Genomic DNA, 15,032 nt, shown 5'->3' on the forward strand with positions numbered 1-15,032 from the left:
CAGGACATCTGGATGACTGCCCATCGTGACTCTACCCCTCCACCCGGCCCCTCCGGGTGAGCAGAGGCGGCCCACCTCCAGCTCTGGGAAGGGCTGGAGCCCTCACAGTCCTGGAAGCTGCTGCACAGGCCTCTCACCGATAGGGTAACCATCTGCCCCTCTGGAGCTGCCCCTGCCTCTTCTCCTGGCTGCCAAGACGGTCAGGGAGGGTGGTGCTAAACATCTGTAATGTTTAAAACGAAAACATTCAGAACAGAGGAGCGGAAGCTGAGGACAGTTAGCCTAGTGAAAAGCATGACTCTTTGCTCATTTCCCAGAAATCACTGACCAAAGAAGTGGCTGCGTTACTAGAAGGAAGGACCCTGCAGTAGCAGTCCAAGTACGTATCATGACAGTATCTCCAGTCTGACCCTCAAGAGACCTCTGACCACGTCCCCAAGTGGTTGTACACTGCGGGAAAGGACATAACCAGGATGGGGGTCTAAGCCTGGAGTACACGTCACAGTGACCATGTGCCCACAGACTCGCCTAGCCCCACAGTGATGATTTTCTCAGTCCCTGAATACCTAATGAAGTACATATACTTGGCAGTTGAAGTTAACCTTCCATCAGGCCCTCATCTCTGAAGTAAAAGCTATCATGGTGCAGAAAACCAAATAGAAATGTGGGAAATGGTGCCTTCCCCCACCCAGGCCAAAATTGCTGAACAAAAATAATTTCTTATCCCAGGGAAGACAGCAGAGGGCTTAACATAGCTCTGTTTAATTTGCCAGTCTGACCTCTGCAAACCCTGGGTGTATCTTAGAGAAAGACTGTAGGTTACTGTAGACTTAACCAGTTAGTGCCCCAACTGTCTTGCCAGGTGTGGTATCACTGCTAGAGCAGACTAGCAGGTCTTCAGTGTAGGCTGTGCGGCCACTGCTTTGGAGAGTGTACTCTCCATTCTGACTAGAAAAGAGAGTCAAGACCAATTTGTGGCTTCTAGTTTCAGTTCCAGTTATGTATAGTGCTTGGAAGTCATCGATCTTGTCACCACACCAACAGCAAAGATGGGTAACCCGAAAATCAGTGATTCTACTCATTAAAAAACTGAATTTGCAGAGCAAAGTCCCACCCTGAAATCTGTATAAACAGACAAATCCAGACAGGCATTGAGATCTGCTTAGCCTGGAATACAAACTGATAGGAACACTTAAGTGGTAATTGTGATGCGTTACTGGAGGACGTATAGGCGCATCCATTATGAAAGTTGGAGACTTAACACCCCCTGTCAGTAATTGATAAATCAGAAAGGCAGAAAAATCAATAAAGATACTCAATAGCTTATCCAAATAGCATTATCAGTCAACTCAATCTGTTGACATTTAGAGTGTTCCGTCCCACTACAGCAGAATACAGATTCTCCTCAACCTTGGGTGTAACATTCACCAGTGTAAAGCACATTCTAGGCACCCTTTTAGACTCTGAGCTTCATGAGGTTAGGGTCTGAGTTTATCAGTCTCACTGTGGAATCCCCAGCACGATGCCTGACACACAGGAGGTGCTTGATGAATATTTTTTTTGCATAAAGGAATGAATTGTAAAATTGGGAGACAAGACAAGGAATCAGATCATCATGGGAATAGCACCAAGATACAGTCTTCACACAGAGAAAGCAGATGGAAAATATTTAAGACTCAAAGGTTAAAACTGCAAACCCACACTGACAAATAACAGAAATCATCCCTTTATTGTAGAAACTACCACTTGATTAATGTTCTTAAACCCCTGCTTTCATCATATCGCTTCTTTAATAACTTTCAATAGCTCCGGTGTTTCGACTCCTGAACTTAGTATCCTAAGCCTTCTCTAACCAGGACCTTCCCTAGTTATCTTACCTTGCCTCTTATTAATTGCTCAGATATTATTAATTGCTTCAGCTCTTGAATTTATCTATTTCCTATCTACATTTCTTGTATGAACCTCTAGAGTTTTGGCTGTATCTCATTTATATCTGATTAATATGAAAATAATTTATGTTCCATTTGTTTATTTGTAAATTAATTTCTTTCTGTATTTTAAGTGCATTTTTCCATTGACTCAGTATTAAAAATGATTAGATTCTATTTACACCTCTAAAAATGTATTAACAAATGATGTAAGTGAAGCATATTCCTACAGAAAGCTAAGCTTGGAATCCTTGGAGCAAGGGTCTATGTAGCAAAATTTTGGACTACATCCATCACTCCCTGATTGTCCCTTCAAAAACTCTCATTTTGGAGCATTGGTTTACTTCGTAAGGGTTTAATTTTCTATAGAGAACTCAGTCCATTTATCCTCTTCTACTTATAGGGCTTTCATTGATTTTCTTCTGGATCAAGTTTGTGTTTGGAGGTATGTATGTATGTGTACATGCTAGGTCGTGTCTGACTCTTTGCGACCCAATGGACTATAGCCCACTAGGCTCCTCTGTCCATGGGATTTTCCAGGCAAGAATACTGGAGTGGGTTGCCATTTCCTCTTCCAGGGGGTCTTCCCAATGCAGGGATTGAACCCGAGTCTCCTGCATCTCCTGCCATCCAGGCAGATGCTTTACCACTGAGCTACCAGGGAAGCCTGTATTTGGGGGTGGGGGATTGGAAACCACTTAGGACACCAGTGCATAATTTTTGAAGACAAATAATGCCTGCCTGAGAAATATCACTGATCATGTTTTAACAGAGATGTTAAGCAAATATGCATAGTGGAGAATTGTCACTTCCAAAGGATTTGTTATTTGTTATTGCTGTTATTTTTAGACACTAGAACTTGTCCTGTTAGAGCTGACCTAATTATTCCCATTAATACAATTTTTTTACACTTCTAATAATTACCAGCAAATATCTAAGAGAAAATCAGTAAGTTTTTAGAGAATGAGCTGAATTTCAGGAGGTAGGTATGAGCTCTAAAATAACTTGCAGTTTTGCTTTGTGGTGATTTAAATCAGTTGCTTCCATTTTTATTTGAATGTTTCTTTTTTTTTTTTGAATGTTTCTTTTAATAGATTCCATGACCCAGATCATGACCAGCAAAAGCTGTGTAGAATTCAACTTGGAGATTTTTTAATTTAATGTGTCAGAATATGAGAAATAATGGGAGTTATTGGGAAAGATCAGTTATTAGTTTAGGAATTAACATTCTAAACCCAATCTGTGTAATGCATTATTGTTCTGGTGCTTGGCTAACCCTTTTCTCTATGCTGTTCACCTATTTGTGGTGATGGGTTGATGTCGTGGTTTCCAGAACTATTCTACTCTGCCATATTTTCACAGTTCCCTTGATTATCAACTTTACTGCCTGTTCTTCTTTTTACTTATTTATTTATTTATTTATGGCTGTACTGGGTCTTCGTTGCTGTGTGGGCTTTTCCCTAGCTGCACCAAGTGAGAGCTTCTGTTGTTGTGGAGCACAGGCTCCTGAGTGCCCTGGCTTCAGTAGCTGTGGCATGGGGGCGCAACAGTTGCAGATCCCGGGCTCTCAAGCACAGGCTCAGTAGTTGTGGCACACAGGCTTAGTTGCCCCATGGCATGTGGGATCTTCCCAGAGCAGATCAAACCCATGTCTCCTGCATTTGCAGGCAGATTCTCTACCACTGAGCCACCAGGAAAACCCTTACTGCCTGTTCTAACACTGTACTTTAGTTACCCTGATAGCAATCGTATGAATACACACATATAGTACTCATTTAGTGTGTATTGTCTTTGGAGTCAGATTACCTGGATTCCAGCTCTGCCGTTTACTGGCTCTGTGCCTTTGGGCAAGTTATTTAAGCTCTATCAGATGTAGTTTTCTCAACAGTAAAATGAATATATTAGCCATCTCGGTGTCTGTAATAAGGATTAAATAAAATAGTCTGTGGAAATCATTTAGCACAGTATATGGCTATTGTTAGGGTTCAATAAATATTATTATTATTATTGCTGAAAAGGTACATATTATAGGCTTTTGAAGTAACAGAATGATATGGAATAGAAGGAATTTGCCAATGAAGGAATTGGTGGTCCTAATATTTAAAATGTGAGTGCATGTAAAAATACTGTTTATACTTTCAGAAATCCTTAAATGCATTGCTTAAACAATTAGAGAAAGAAAAAAGGAATCTTGAAAATCAAGTGAAAGACTATGCACTGAGACTGGAACAAGAGTCAAAGGTTTGTTTTTATTCTATGCTAAGAAATTCCTTTGGAACTGCCATGATTTTTGGTATGTTATTAAAAACATACTATGTAATTCTACAGTATACTTACAAAACTATTTTGTATACTATTTTTAAAAAGCATAGAGACATAACTTGGCAGTAGTCTTGCTAGAACTGTAAATCTTTGATATCAGTTTCTTTACTTTTGTATCTTTCACATAAGCTTACCACAGGACCAACAATGAGCACTGTACATACCTCGCTAAAATGTCTCAGGTAACTTGTTTCTTTACCTTCAGTTTTTAAGAGGTACTGTAAATTATGTTTTTCACTTTTCTAGGTTTTTTGATTGGCTTGGTTTAGTAGAAAGCAGCTGTTGGAATTAAAGGAGAAAAAGTACCAAGTTTCTATATATGGAAGGTAAAAAAGAAAACATGTAACTTTTATCAGTCAGTCAGTTCAGTGGCTCAGTTGTGTCTGGCTCTTTGTGACCCCATGAGTCGCGGTATGCCAGGCCTCCTTGTCCATCACCAACTCCTGGAGTCTACCCAAACCCATGTCCATTGAGTCGGTGATACCATCCAGCCATCTCATCCTCTGTCGTCCCCTTCTCCTCCTGCCCCCAATCCTTCCCAGCATTAGGGTCTTTTCCAGTGAGTCAACTCTACGCATGAGGTGTCCAAAGTATTGGAGTTTCAGTCTCAACATCAGTCCTTCCAATGAACACCCAGGACTGATCTCCCCCAGGATGGACTGGTTGGATCTTCTTGCAGTCCAAGGGATTCTCAAGAGTCTTCTCCAACACCACAGTTCAAAAGCATCAGTTCTTCAGCTCTGAGCTTTCTTCACCATCCAACCCTCACATCCATAAATGACAACTGGAAAAACCATAGCCTTGACTAGACAGACCTTTGTTGGCAAAGTAATGTCTCTGCTTTTATTTATTTATTTATTTTTTATGTCTCTGCTTTTAAATATGCTATCTAGGTTGGTCATAACTTTCCTTCCAAGGAGTAACCATCGTTTAATTTCATGGCTGCAATCACCATCTGCAGTGATTTTGGAGCTCAAAAAAATAAAGTCTGCCACTGTTTGCACTGTTTCCCCATCTATTTCCCATGAAGTGATGGGACCAGATGCCATGATCTTAGTTTTCTGAATGTTGAGCTTTAAACCAACTTTTTCACTCTCCTCCTCCACTTTTATCAAGAGGCTTTTTTAGTTCCTCTTCACTTTCTGCCATAAGGGTGGTGTCATCTGTATATCTGAGGTTATTGATAGTTCTCCCAGCAATCTTGATTCCAGCTTGTGCTTCTTCCAGCCCAGCATGTCTCATGATGTACTCTACATGTAAGTTAAATAAGCAGGGTGACAATATACAGCCTTGATATACTCCTTTTCCTATTTGGAACCAGTCTGTTGTTCCATGTCCAATTCTAACTGTTGCTTCCTGACCTGCATACAGATTTCTCAAGAGGCAGATCATGTGATCTGGTATTCCCATCTCTTTCAGAATTTTCCATAGTTTGTGGTGATCCACCCAGTCGAAGGCTTTGGCGTAGTCAATAAAGCAGAAATAGATGCTTTTCTGGAACTCTGTTGCTTTTTCGATGATCCAACAGATGTTGGCAATTTGATCTCTGGTTCCTCTGCCCTTGCTAAATCCAGCTAAATTCACATTCCTGGATGTCTGGCTCTAGGTGAGTGATCACACCATCATGACTATCTGGGTTGTGAAGATCTTTTTTGTATAGTTCTTCTGTGTATTCTTGCCACCTCTTCTTAATATTTTCTGCTTCTGTTAGGTCCATACCATTTCTGTCCTTTATTGAGACCATCTTTGCATGAAATGTTCCCTTGGTATCTCTAATTTTCTTGAAGAGATCTCTAGTCTTTCCCATCCTGTTATTTTCCTCTATTTCTTTGCACTGATCGCTGAGGAAGGCTTTTTTATCTCTCCTTGCTATTCTTTGGAACTCTGCATTCAAATGGGAATATCTTTCCTTTTCTCCTTTGCTTTTCACTTCTCTTCTTTTCACAGCTATTTGTAAGGCCTCCTCAGACAGCAGTTTTGCTTTTTTGCATTTCTTTTCCATGGGGATGGTCTTGATCCCTGTCTCCTGTACAGTGTCATGAACCTCCGTCCATAGTTCATCAGGCACTCTGTCTATCAAATCTAGTCCCTTCAATCTGTTTCTCACTTCCACTGTGTAATCATAAGGGATTTGATTTAGGTCATACCCGAATGGTCTAGTGGTTTTCCCTACTTTCTTCAATTTAAGTCTGAATTTGGCAATCAGGAGTTCATGACCTGAGCCACAGTCAGCTCCCAGTCTTGTTTTTGCTGACTCTATAGAGCTTCTCCATCTTTGGCTGCAAAGAACATAATCAATCTGATTTCGGTGTTGACCATCTGGTGATGTCCATGTGTAGAGTCTTCTCTTGTGTTGTTGGAAGAGGGTGTTTGCTATGACCAGTGCGTTCTCTTGGCAAAACTCTATGAGCCTTTGCCTTGCTTCATTCTGCACTCCAAGGCCAAATTTGCCCATTACTCCAGGTGTTTCCTGACTACCTACTTTTGCATTCCAGTTCCCTGTAATGAAAAGGACATATTTTTGGGTGTTAATTCTAAACGGTCTTGTAAGTCTTCATAGAACCGTTCAACTTAAGCTTCTTCAGTGTTACTGGTTGGGGCACAGGCTTGGATTACTCTAATATTGAGTGGTTTGCCTTGGAAACGAACAAAGATCGTTCTGTCATTTTTGAGATTGCATCCAAGTACTGCATTTCGGACTCTTTTGTTGACCATGATGGCTACTCCATTTCTTCTAAGGTATTCCTGCCCACAGTAGTAGATATAATGATCACCTGAGTTAAATTCACCCATTCCAGTCCATCTTAGTTAGTTGATTCCTCGAATGTCGACAGTCACTTTTGCCATCTCCTGTTTGACCACTTCCAATTTGCCTTGATTCATGGACCTAACATTCCAGGTTCCTATGCAATATAGCTCTTTACAGCATCGAACCTTGCTTCTATCACCAGTCACATCCACAACTGGGCATTGTTTTTGCTTTGGCTCCATCCCTTCATTCTTTCTGGAGTTATTTCTCCACTGATCTCCAGTAGCATATTGGGCACCTACCGACCTGGGGACTTCATCTTTCAGTGTCCAATCTTTTTCCTTTTCATACTGTTCCTGGGGTTCTCAAGGCAAGAATATGGAAGTGGTTTGCCATTCCCTTCTCCAGTGGACCACATTCTGTCAGACCTCTCCACCGTGACCCGGCCGTCTTGGGTGGCCTCACACAGCATGGCTTAGTTTCATTGAGTTAGACAAGGCTGTGGTCCTGTGATCAGATTGGCTAGTTTTCTGTGATAATGATTTCAGTGTGTCTGCCCTCTGATGCCCTCTCACAACACCTACCGTCTTACTTGGGTTTCTCTTCCCTTGGACGTGGGTTATCTCTTCACGGCTGCTCCTTACCTTGGACGAGGGGTATCTCCTCACGGCCGCCTCCTCCTGACCTTGAACATGGAACAGCTCCTCTCGGCCCTCTTGTACCCGGGCAGCCGCCGTTCCTTGGATGCGGGGCTGCTCCTCCTGGCCACAGCCCCTGACCTCGGGCGTGGGGTCACTCTTCTTGGCCTCGCTTGTGCACGGTCCATCGCAGCTGCACAGTCCATCGCAGCTGCTGGACTTTTATAAAAAGGTAAAAATAAGATATATGTTTCCCAAATTAATACATTTTGTGTACTTGTTTCTTTAGTTATTCCTTTAGTTCGATTTGTAATTACTAGAATTCACACAAATAAGTAGTTTTCATTCCTCTGTCATGAAAGTCAAGGCATTTTACCTCATAGCTATGCATGATGGTCTAAGATAGACCCCACACTGCTATTGCTGGAAAGTGTGTACTTACAAGCAGCAGGACAGGGAAGTGATCAATGAATTATGAAAGACACTGCACATACTTTCCACAGTTTTTCATTTGCTTTTCCATTTCATTTATGATGTTGTTGGTATATAGAGTTTTTGTTTAGATGTTGTCAAAGCTATCTTTTATTTATGGCTTCTTATGTCATATTTTAAAAGACTGTCTTTGAAAAAAAAAAAAAAGACTGTCTTTGTCTCAGTGTTTCACAACATTCATCACATCTCTTTAGTACTTATTTGGCTTAATATTTGACATTTAGATATTTAATCCTTATTAACTATTTTGATATATGTTTTCAGGTTAGGATGCAAATTCAGTTTTCAATGTGCATCATTTGAATGCAAGTGTCCAAAGAGGGGTAGGATGTGTGAATCTAAGGGAAAAAAATAAAAGATCAGGATTGAAGCAATGGATTTAGAACTTATTAGCATATAGATCGGAGAAGGCAATGGCAACCCACTCCAGTACTCTTGCCTGGTGGGCTCCTGTCTATGGGGTCGGACAGAGTCAGACACAACTGAAGTGACTTAGCAGCAGCAGCAGCATATAGATAGTAAATGACCCCATGTGAATGAATCAAATGCATCAGGGAGAATACACAGGGTGAAGAGATAGTCTGAGATACAGCTTTGAAGAGTTTCAGCAGTGATAGCCAGGGAAGAAGAACCAAAAAGAGGGTCAGTGTCCTCAAGACATAGGTACATGAGACATGGAGATAGAGGACCTTGAGGACTGGTTTTGACATAACAGTAATCACCTGACCACTGATTTGGTGTTTCCAGAGGCTTAATGAAGGGACTAGAAGGAAGGGAGTTAGCTTTGGGGATTGGAATCGAGAATGGAATGCACAGAACAACTTGAGAATGAAAGTCAGGGTGAGGGGTAAAGGCAAGCTTGGACTTTAGTGCCAACGAAGGTAAGTAGGAAATTGAGACAAAACTGCGGTCTTTTACCCGTGAAATGGACAATCAGTCCACCTTTTATAGTCCTGGATGCTTGGCTAGAAGCCCTGCTTCCTCCTGCTGTACCAGCATCCATGTGCCTTTCCTCATACCTTGCACTCTGTCTCTTCGGAATATGCTGTTTCTCCTACATTCCAGTTCTGCCTCCTTCAAGGTGTAGCAAAATACCCTCTCCTTTATGAGGCCATGATATGATGAGAGGCCACAGACTTTGGAGTCACTGCAAATTGGACTTGAATCCCAGATTTGTACCTACTGTGGTGTGACCTTTGGGGGCCTCAATTTCTTTCCTCCTCTGTAAAAGGAAAGTAGTGGGAGTATCTTGCGGGGGATTTATGAGGGTCTGGAGATATGATATATGTAAAGTGCTGAGTGAAATGCCTGGCACATAATTGGTTCTAAATTCCAGTAAACAGTGAATATTGTTTTCCTGTTTTTCTTTCCGATCTCCCTAGCCCCTCCCTCTGTGACAGGGGCATCAGCATTTCTACTTGCCTTAGCCATCCTCCTTTAGCTTTGTTTATCTGAAAAAAATCATTTGGGTGGAATAGCTCCTACTCTGATTATACAGGATCACTGAACATACAATCAAAGCGTATTTTAACAGCTTCCCAGGAAGATGTTAATCCTGTTTCCCTGTATAAATGTTAATAAGGATTTTCACTCCAGAGTGAATTGTTAATCTTTATAGTCAAAGATGGTTCTGACTATGTGAATACTATGGTGACTGGAAAGGTCAATGAATGATTTGCCATTCTTTCCATGCTGAATACATAAATAATTGATTCTTTAGTAGGTAACTAGAGCTGTTTGCTGAGTCTACTGTTTATATTTCTGCTGGCTTCACAGTTTTCGCTAAAACTGAGTTTCTACATCTTGGGATTCTTCCAATTTGCATGGTATATGGACAGTATGGACATTGCTTTTTAAGAATATATAGGCAATCTAGCCAATACTTTATAATAACTATACAGCATAAAGCAAAATGAAGTGAAAGTGTTAGTCATTCAGTTGTGTCTGACTCTTTGCAACCCGGTGGCCTGTAGGTTGCCAGGCTCCTCTGTCCATGGAATTCTCCAGGCAAGAATACTGGAGTGGGTTGCCATTCCCTTCTCCAGGGGATCTTCCTGACCCAGGGATCGAACCCTGGTCTCTTGCATTGCAGGCAGGTTCTTTACCCTCTGAGCCACCAGAGAAGCCCCCAAAATGCAGTATAACCTGTAAAAATTGTCAATCACTGTGTTGTACACCAGCGACATATAATATTGTACATCAACTATATTTCAATTAAAAAAGAAACAAAGGAGAAAAAAAGATATACAGACATACCTAGGAAATATTGCAGGTTTGATTCCTGACCATCAAAATAAAGTAAAACAAATATTACAATAAAGTGAGTCACATGAATTTTTTGGTTTCTAGTCCATATTAAATTTTTTTTATACTGTAATGTAGTACAACAGCATTATATCTAAAATAACAGTATCCATACCTGGTTAGGAAAGAGTTAATTGAGAATTGACTATTCCTCTTATCTCTGAAAGCAATCAAGAAATAAGAGGATAAATGCTAAATAAATAAATGCTAAATAAATACTAAATAAACTATTGTATTTCAGATCTCTGGCTCCTACCCAGTTTCTCAAAGGAAACAGATGGATCAGCTGCCTAAAATGAAAGAGAATCTAGTGAAAACGTAAGACTAGATCTTTCCTTTCTAATTAATTACATTCAAATGTGAATGGTACTCATGAAACAGGTGTCCATTATATTTTGGAAGCTTAACTTTTATAGCAACAATGTAAAATAGCAGATGGTAAGAGAACTTAGAGAAGTTTGTATTCTCCATTTACTATTTATTTATATCTGGTAGGTTCCAGGAATATTGTTCATCCTCAAACAGGATGTTATTTTCTAAGCTAAAACGATGCTGTTCCCAAGTAGAGCTTAGAACTACACCATTAACAACAGATTCAATTAAATGGTCTGCCTTAAGCTTTTAGTTTTACCACTGTGGGTGAGAATCCCCTAGAAGAAATGGAGTAGCCATCATAGTCAACAAAAGAGTCCGAAATGCAGTACTTGGATGCAATCTCAAAAATGACAGAATGATCTCTGTTCATTTCCAAGGCAAACCATTCAATATCAAGATAATCCAAGTCTGTGCCCAGACTGAAGGAGCTTAAGTTGAACAGTTCTATGAAGACCTACAAGACCTTTTAGAACTAACACCCCGAAAAGATATCCTTTTCATTATAGGGTACGGAACTGGAATGCAAAAGTAGGAAGTCAAGAAACACCTGGAGTAACAGGCAAATTTGGCCTTGGAGTACAGAATGAAGCAGGGCAAAAGCTAATAGAGTTTTGCCAAGAGAACGCACTGGTCATAGCAAACACCCTCTTCCAACAACGCAAGAGAAGACTCTATACATGGACATCACCAGATGGTCAACACCGAAATCAGATTGATTATATTCTTTGCAGCCAAAGATGGAGAAGCTCTATAGAGTCAGCAAAAACAAGACTGGGAGCTGACTGTGGCTCAGGTCATGAACTCCTGATTGCCAAATTCAGACTTAAATTGAAGAAAGTAGGGAAAACCACTAGACCATTCGGGTATGACCCAAATCAAATCCCTTACAATTATACATAGGAAGTGGGAAATAGATTGAAGGGACTAGATTTGATAGACAGAGTGCCTGATGAACCATGGATGGAGGTTCGTGACATTGTACAGGAGACAGGGAGCAAGACCATCCCCAAGAAAACGAAAGGCAAAAAAGCAAAATGGCTGTTTTAAGAGGCCTGAAAAATGACTGTGACAAGAAGAGAAGCGAAAAGCAAAGGAGAAAAGGAAAGATATGCCCATTTGAATGCAGAGTTCCAAAGAATAGCAAGGAGAGATAAGAAAGCCTTCCTCAATGATCAGTGCAAAGAAATAGGGGAAAACAATAGAATGGGAAAGACTAGAGATCTCTTCAAGAAAATTAGAGATACCAAGGGAACATTTCATGCAAAGATGTTCTCAATAAAGGACAGAAATGGTATGGACCTAACAGAAGCAGAAAATATTAAGAAGAGGTGGCAAGAATACACAGAAGTACTGTACCAAAATGATTTTCACGGCCCAAATGATCATGATGGTGTGATCACTCACCTAGAGCCAGACATCCTGGAATGTGAAGTCAAGTGGGCTTTAGGAAGCATCACTATGAACAAAGCTCGTGGAGGTGATGGAATTCCAGTTGAGCTATTTCAAATCCTGAAAGATGATGCTGTGAAAGGGCTACACTCAACATGCCAGCAAATGTGGAAAACTCAGCAGTGGCCACAGGACTGGAAAAGGTCAGTTTTCATTCCAGTCCCAAAGAAACGCAATGTCAAAGAGTGCTCTAACTACCATACAATTGCACTCATCTCACACGCTAGTCAAGTAATGCTCAAAATTCTCCAAACCAGGCTTCAACAGAACATGAACCATGAACTTCCACATGTTCAAGTTGGTTTTAGAAAAGGCAGAGGAACCAGAGATCAAATTGCCAACATCCACTGGATCATCAAAAAAGCAAGAGAATACCAGAAAAACATCTATTTCTGCTTTATTGACTATGCCAAAGCCTTTGACTGTGTGGATCACCACAAACTATGGAAAATTCTGAAAGAGATGGGAATACCAGACCACCTGACCTGTCCCTTGAGGAATCTGTGTGCAGGTCAGGAAGCAACAGTTAGAATTGGACATGGAACAATAGACTGGTTCCAAATAGGAAAAGGAGTACGTCAAGGCTGTATATTGTCACCCTGCTTATTTAACTTACATGCAGAGTACATCATGAGAAATGCTGGGCTGGAAGAAGCACAAGCTGGAATCAAGATTGCCGGGATAGATGTCAATAACCTCAGATATGCAGATGACACCACCCTTATGGCAGAAAGTGAAGAAGAACTAAAGAGCCTCTTGATGAAAGTGAAAGAGGAGAGTGAAAAAGTTGGCTTAAAGCTCAACATTCAGAAAACTAAGATCATGGCATCTGGTCCCATCACTTCATGGGAAATAGATGGGGAAACAGTGCAAACAGTGGCAGACTTTATTTTTTTGAGCTTCAAAATCACTGCAGATGGTGACTGCAGCCATGATATTAAAAGATGCTTACTCCTTGGAAGGAAAGTTATGACCAACCTAGACAGCATATTAAAAAGCAGAGACATTACTTTGCCAACAAAGGTCCATCTGGTCAAAGCTATGGTTTTCCCAGTAGTCATGTATGGATGTGAGAGTTGGACTATAAAGAAAGCTGAGCGTTGAAAAATGGATGCTTTTGAACTGTGGTGTTGGAGAAGAATTTTGAGAGTCCCTCGGACTGCAAAGAGATCCAACCAGTCCATCCTAAAGGAGATCAGTCCTGAGTGTTCATTGGAAGGACTGATGTTGGAGCTGAAACTCCAATACTTTAGCCACCTGATGCAAAGAACTGATTCATTAGAAAATATCTTGATGCTGGGAAAGATTGAAGGTGGGAGGAGAATGACAGAGGGTTCGACAGAGGATGAGATGGTTGGATGGCATCACCAACTCAGTGGACATGAGTTTAGGTAAACTCCAGGAGCTGGCGATGGACAGGGAGGCCTGGCGTGCTACAGTCCATGGGGTTGCAAAGAATCGGACTCGACTGAGCGACTGAACTGAACTGAACCTTTTAGTGAGGAAGTATGGACACTGCAATAAATGTAGGTGTCAGTGCAGTTTAAACCATGTTTTCGTATTTGAATAAAAATAATTTAGGATGAATAAAGAACAGAGGAATATTTTAGGAGTTTAGGAGGTTATGTCTACACACGCTTTTCTGTGGTCCTGTACTAAGTACAGAAGAATTACTCAGGCAGTCCTTGTCTTCTATAACCTTATCTCAAGGGGAAGTTGTCCTTATAAAGACATATGAGTCAATAAGGGAAAGACAGACTCATAGAAATCCAAGAACAGGAATTCCAATATAACTGGATCCACAGATACTAGAATTTAAATTCAGAGAAGCCGTAAAGACCTCAGCAGATGTTCATGGATCATCACTTTAGTGGTTTGCCATATTGGATGGTAATTAAAGGCACAGGCTTTGAACTTTGACTTCCTGGATTCAAATTCCAGATCTACTTACTAACTATATAACCTGTTTCTGTCTTCTGTCAGAGCTAACAGAGCTAATGATAGTATCTGCATCATAGAGATTTTGTGAAGTTAATAATGAGTAAACAAATAAATAAAATTTAGAATAGTCCCTGACTCAGATTATGAGATCTAAGAATGTTGCTATTATTATTTGTAGTATAATAGACCACTAGTTTATTCTCTGCTTCTTTTTTCTTCTCATTACCAACTGCCAATTTCACTTTCTACACTTTTACATAACAGACTCTGGTATATATCATAGTTTCAGTTTTATTGTAATTTTAGGTCACGTATCTTTGGCTTACTCATGGATTCTTATTTCCATCTTGTCCGTGCTCTACCTCATGGATTGTATTTTCTTAGCTTTAACTCACATTTCCGGAGACAAGCATCAGATTGGTCCATCTCATCCCTTTTTGGACAAAACTTTCCACATTAGGCCACCTCATGGGCTACTTCTAGGCTTTTGGATTGTTTGCCCTTGAGGGAGTTGCCTCTGTAGCTTGACAAGATGATATGATATGCTGTAACATATGGCTGTTCAGGATTATACGGTAAACAGAAAATCTGCATAGAGAGATTTCTCTGTGAAGGACTGTGGGCTGGGGGAACTAGGATAACCAGGTAGTTCTCCCCATGTGACATACTAGTGTTTTTGTTGCACACAATGGTAACTAAAAGATCATGATTAATGCTTATCTTATTTCAGGGTAAGATGTAATTAAGTGAATCAGAAGACAATGAATGCCATGAGAGGACCAGTAAAAAAGATTTCAAGATCAAACCATCTTTCAAAACTCAATCTGTGATTCC

The 15,032-nt window shown here is 40.6% G+C and overlaps 1 protein-coding gene across 1 annotated transcript in view; it reads left to right on the plus strand.

Moving 5' to 3' along the window:
- The window catches only part of SOHLH2 (spermatogenesis and oogenesis specific basic helix-loop-helix 2), a 93,679-nt gene that overhangs the window by 22,144 nt on the left and 56,503 nt on the right, over positions 1-15,032 (plus strand). The window contains 4 exon segments of the mRNA XM_061133742.1: positions 4,071-4,173; positions 4,380-4,432; positions 10,675-10,751; positions 13,010-13,043. Coding sequence (XP_060989725.1) covers positions 4,071-4,173; positions 4,380-4,432; positions 10,675-10,751; positions 13,010-13,043 — 267 coding nt within the window.

This window comes from Dama dama, chromosome 30 (assembly GCF_033118175.1).
Source record: "Dama dama isolate Ldn47 chromosome 30, ASM3311817v1, whole genome shotgun sequence".
In the NCBI taxonomy this organism is placed as follows: domain Eukaryota; kingdom Metazoa; phylum Chordata; class Mammalia; order Artiodactyla; family Cervidae; genus Dama; species Dama dama.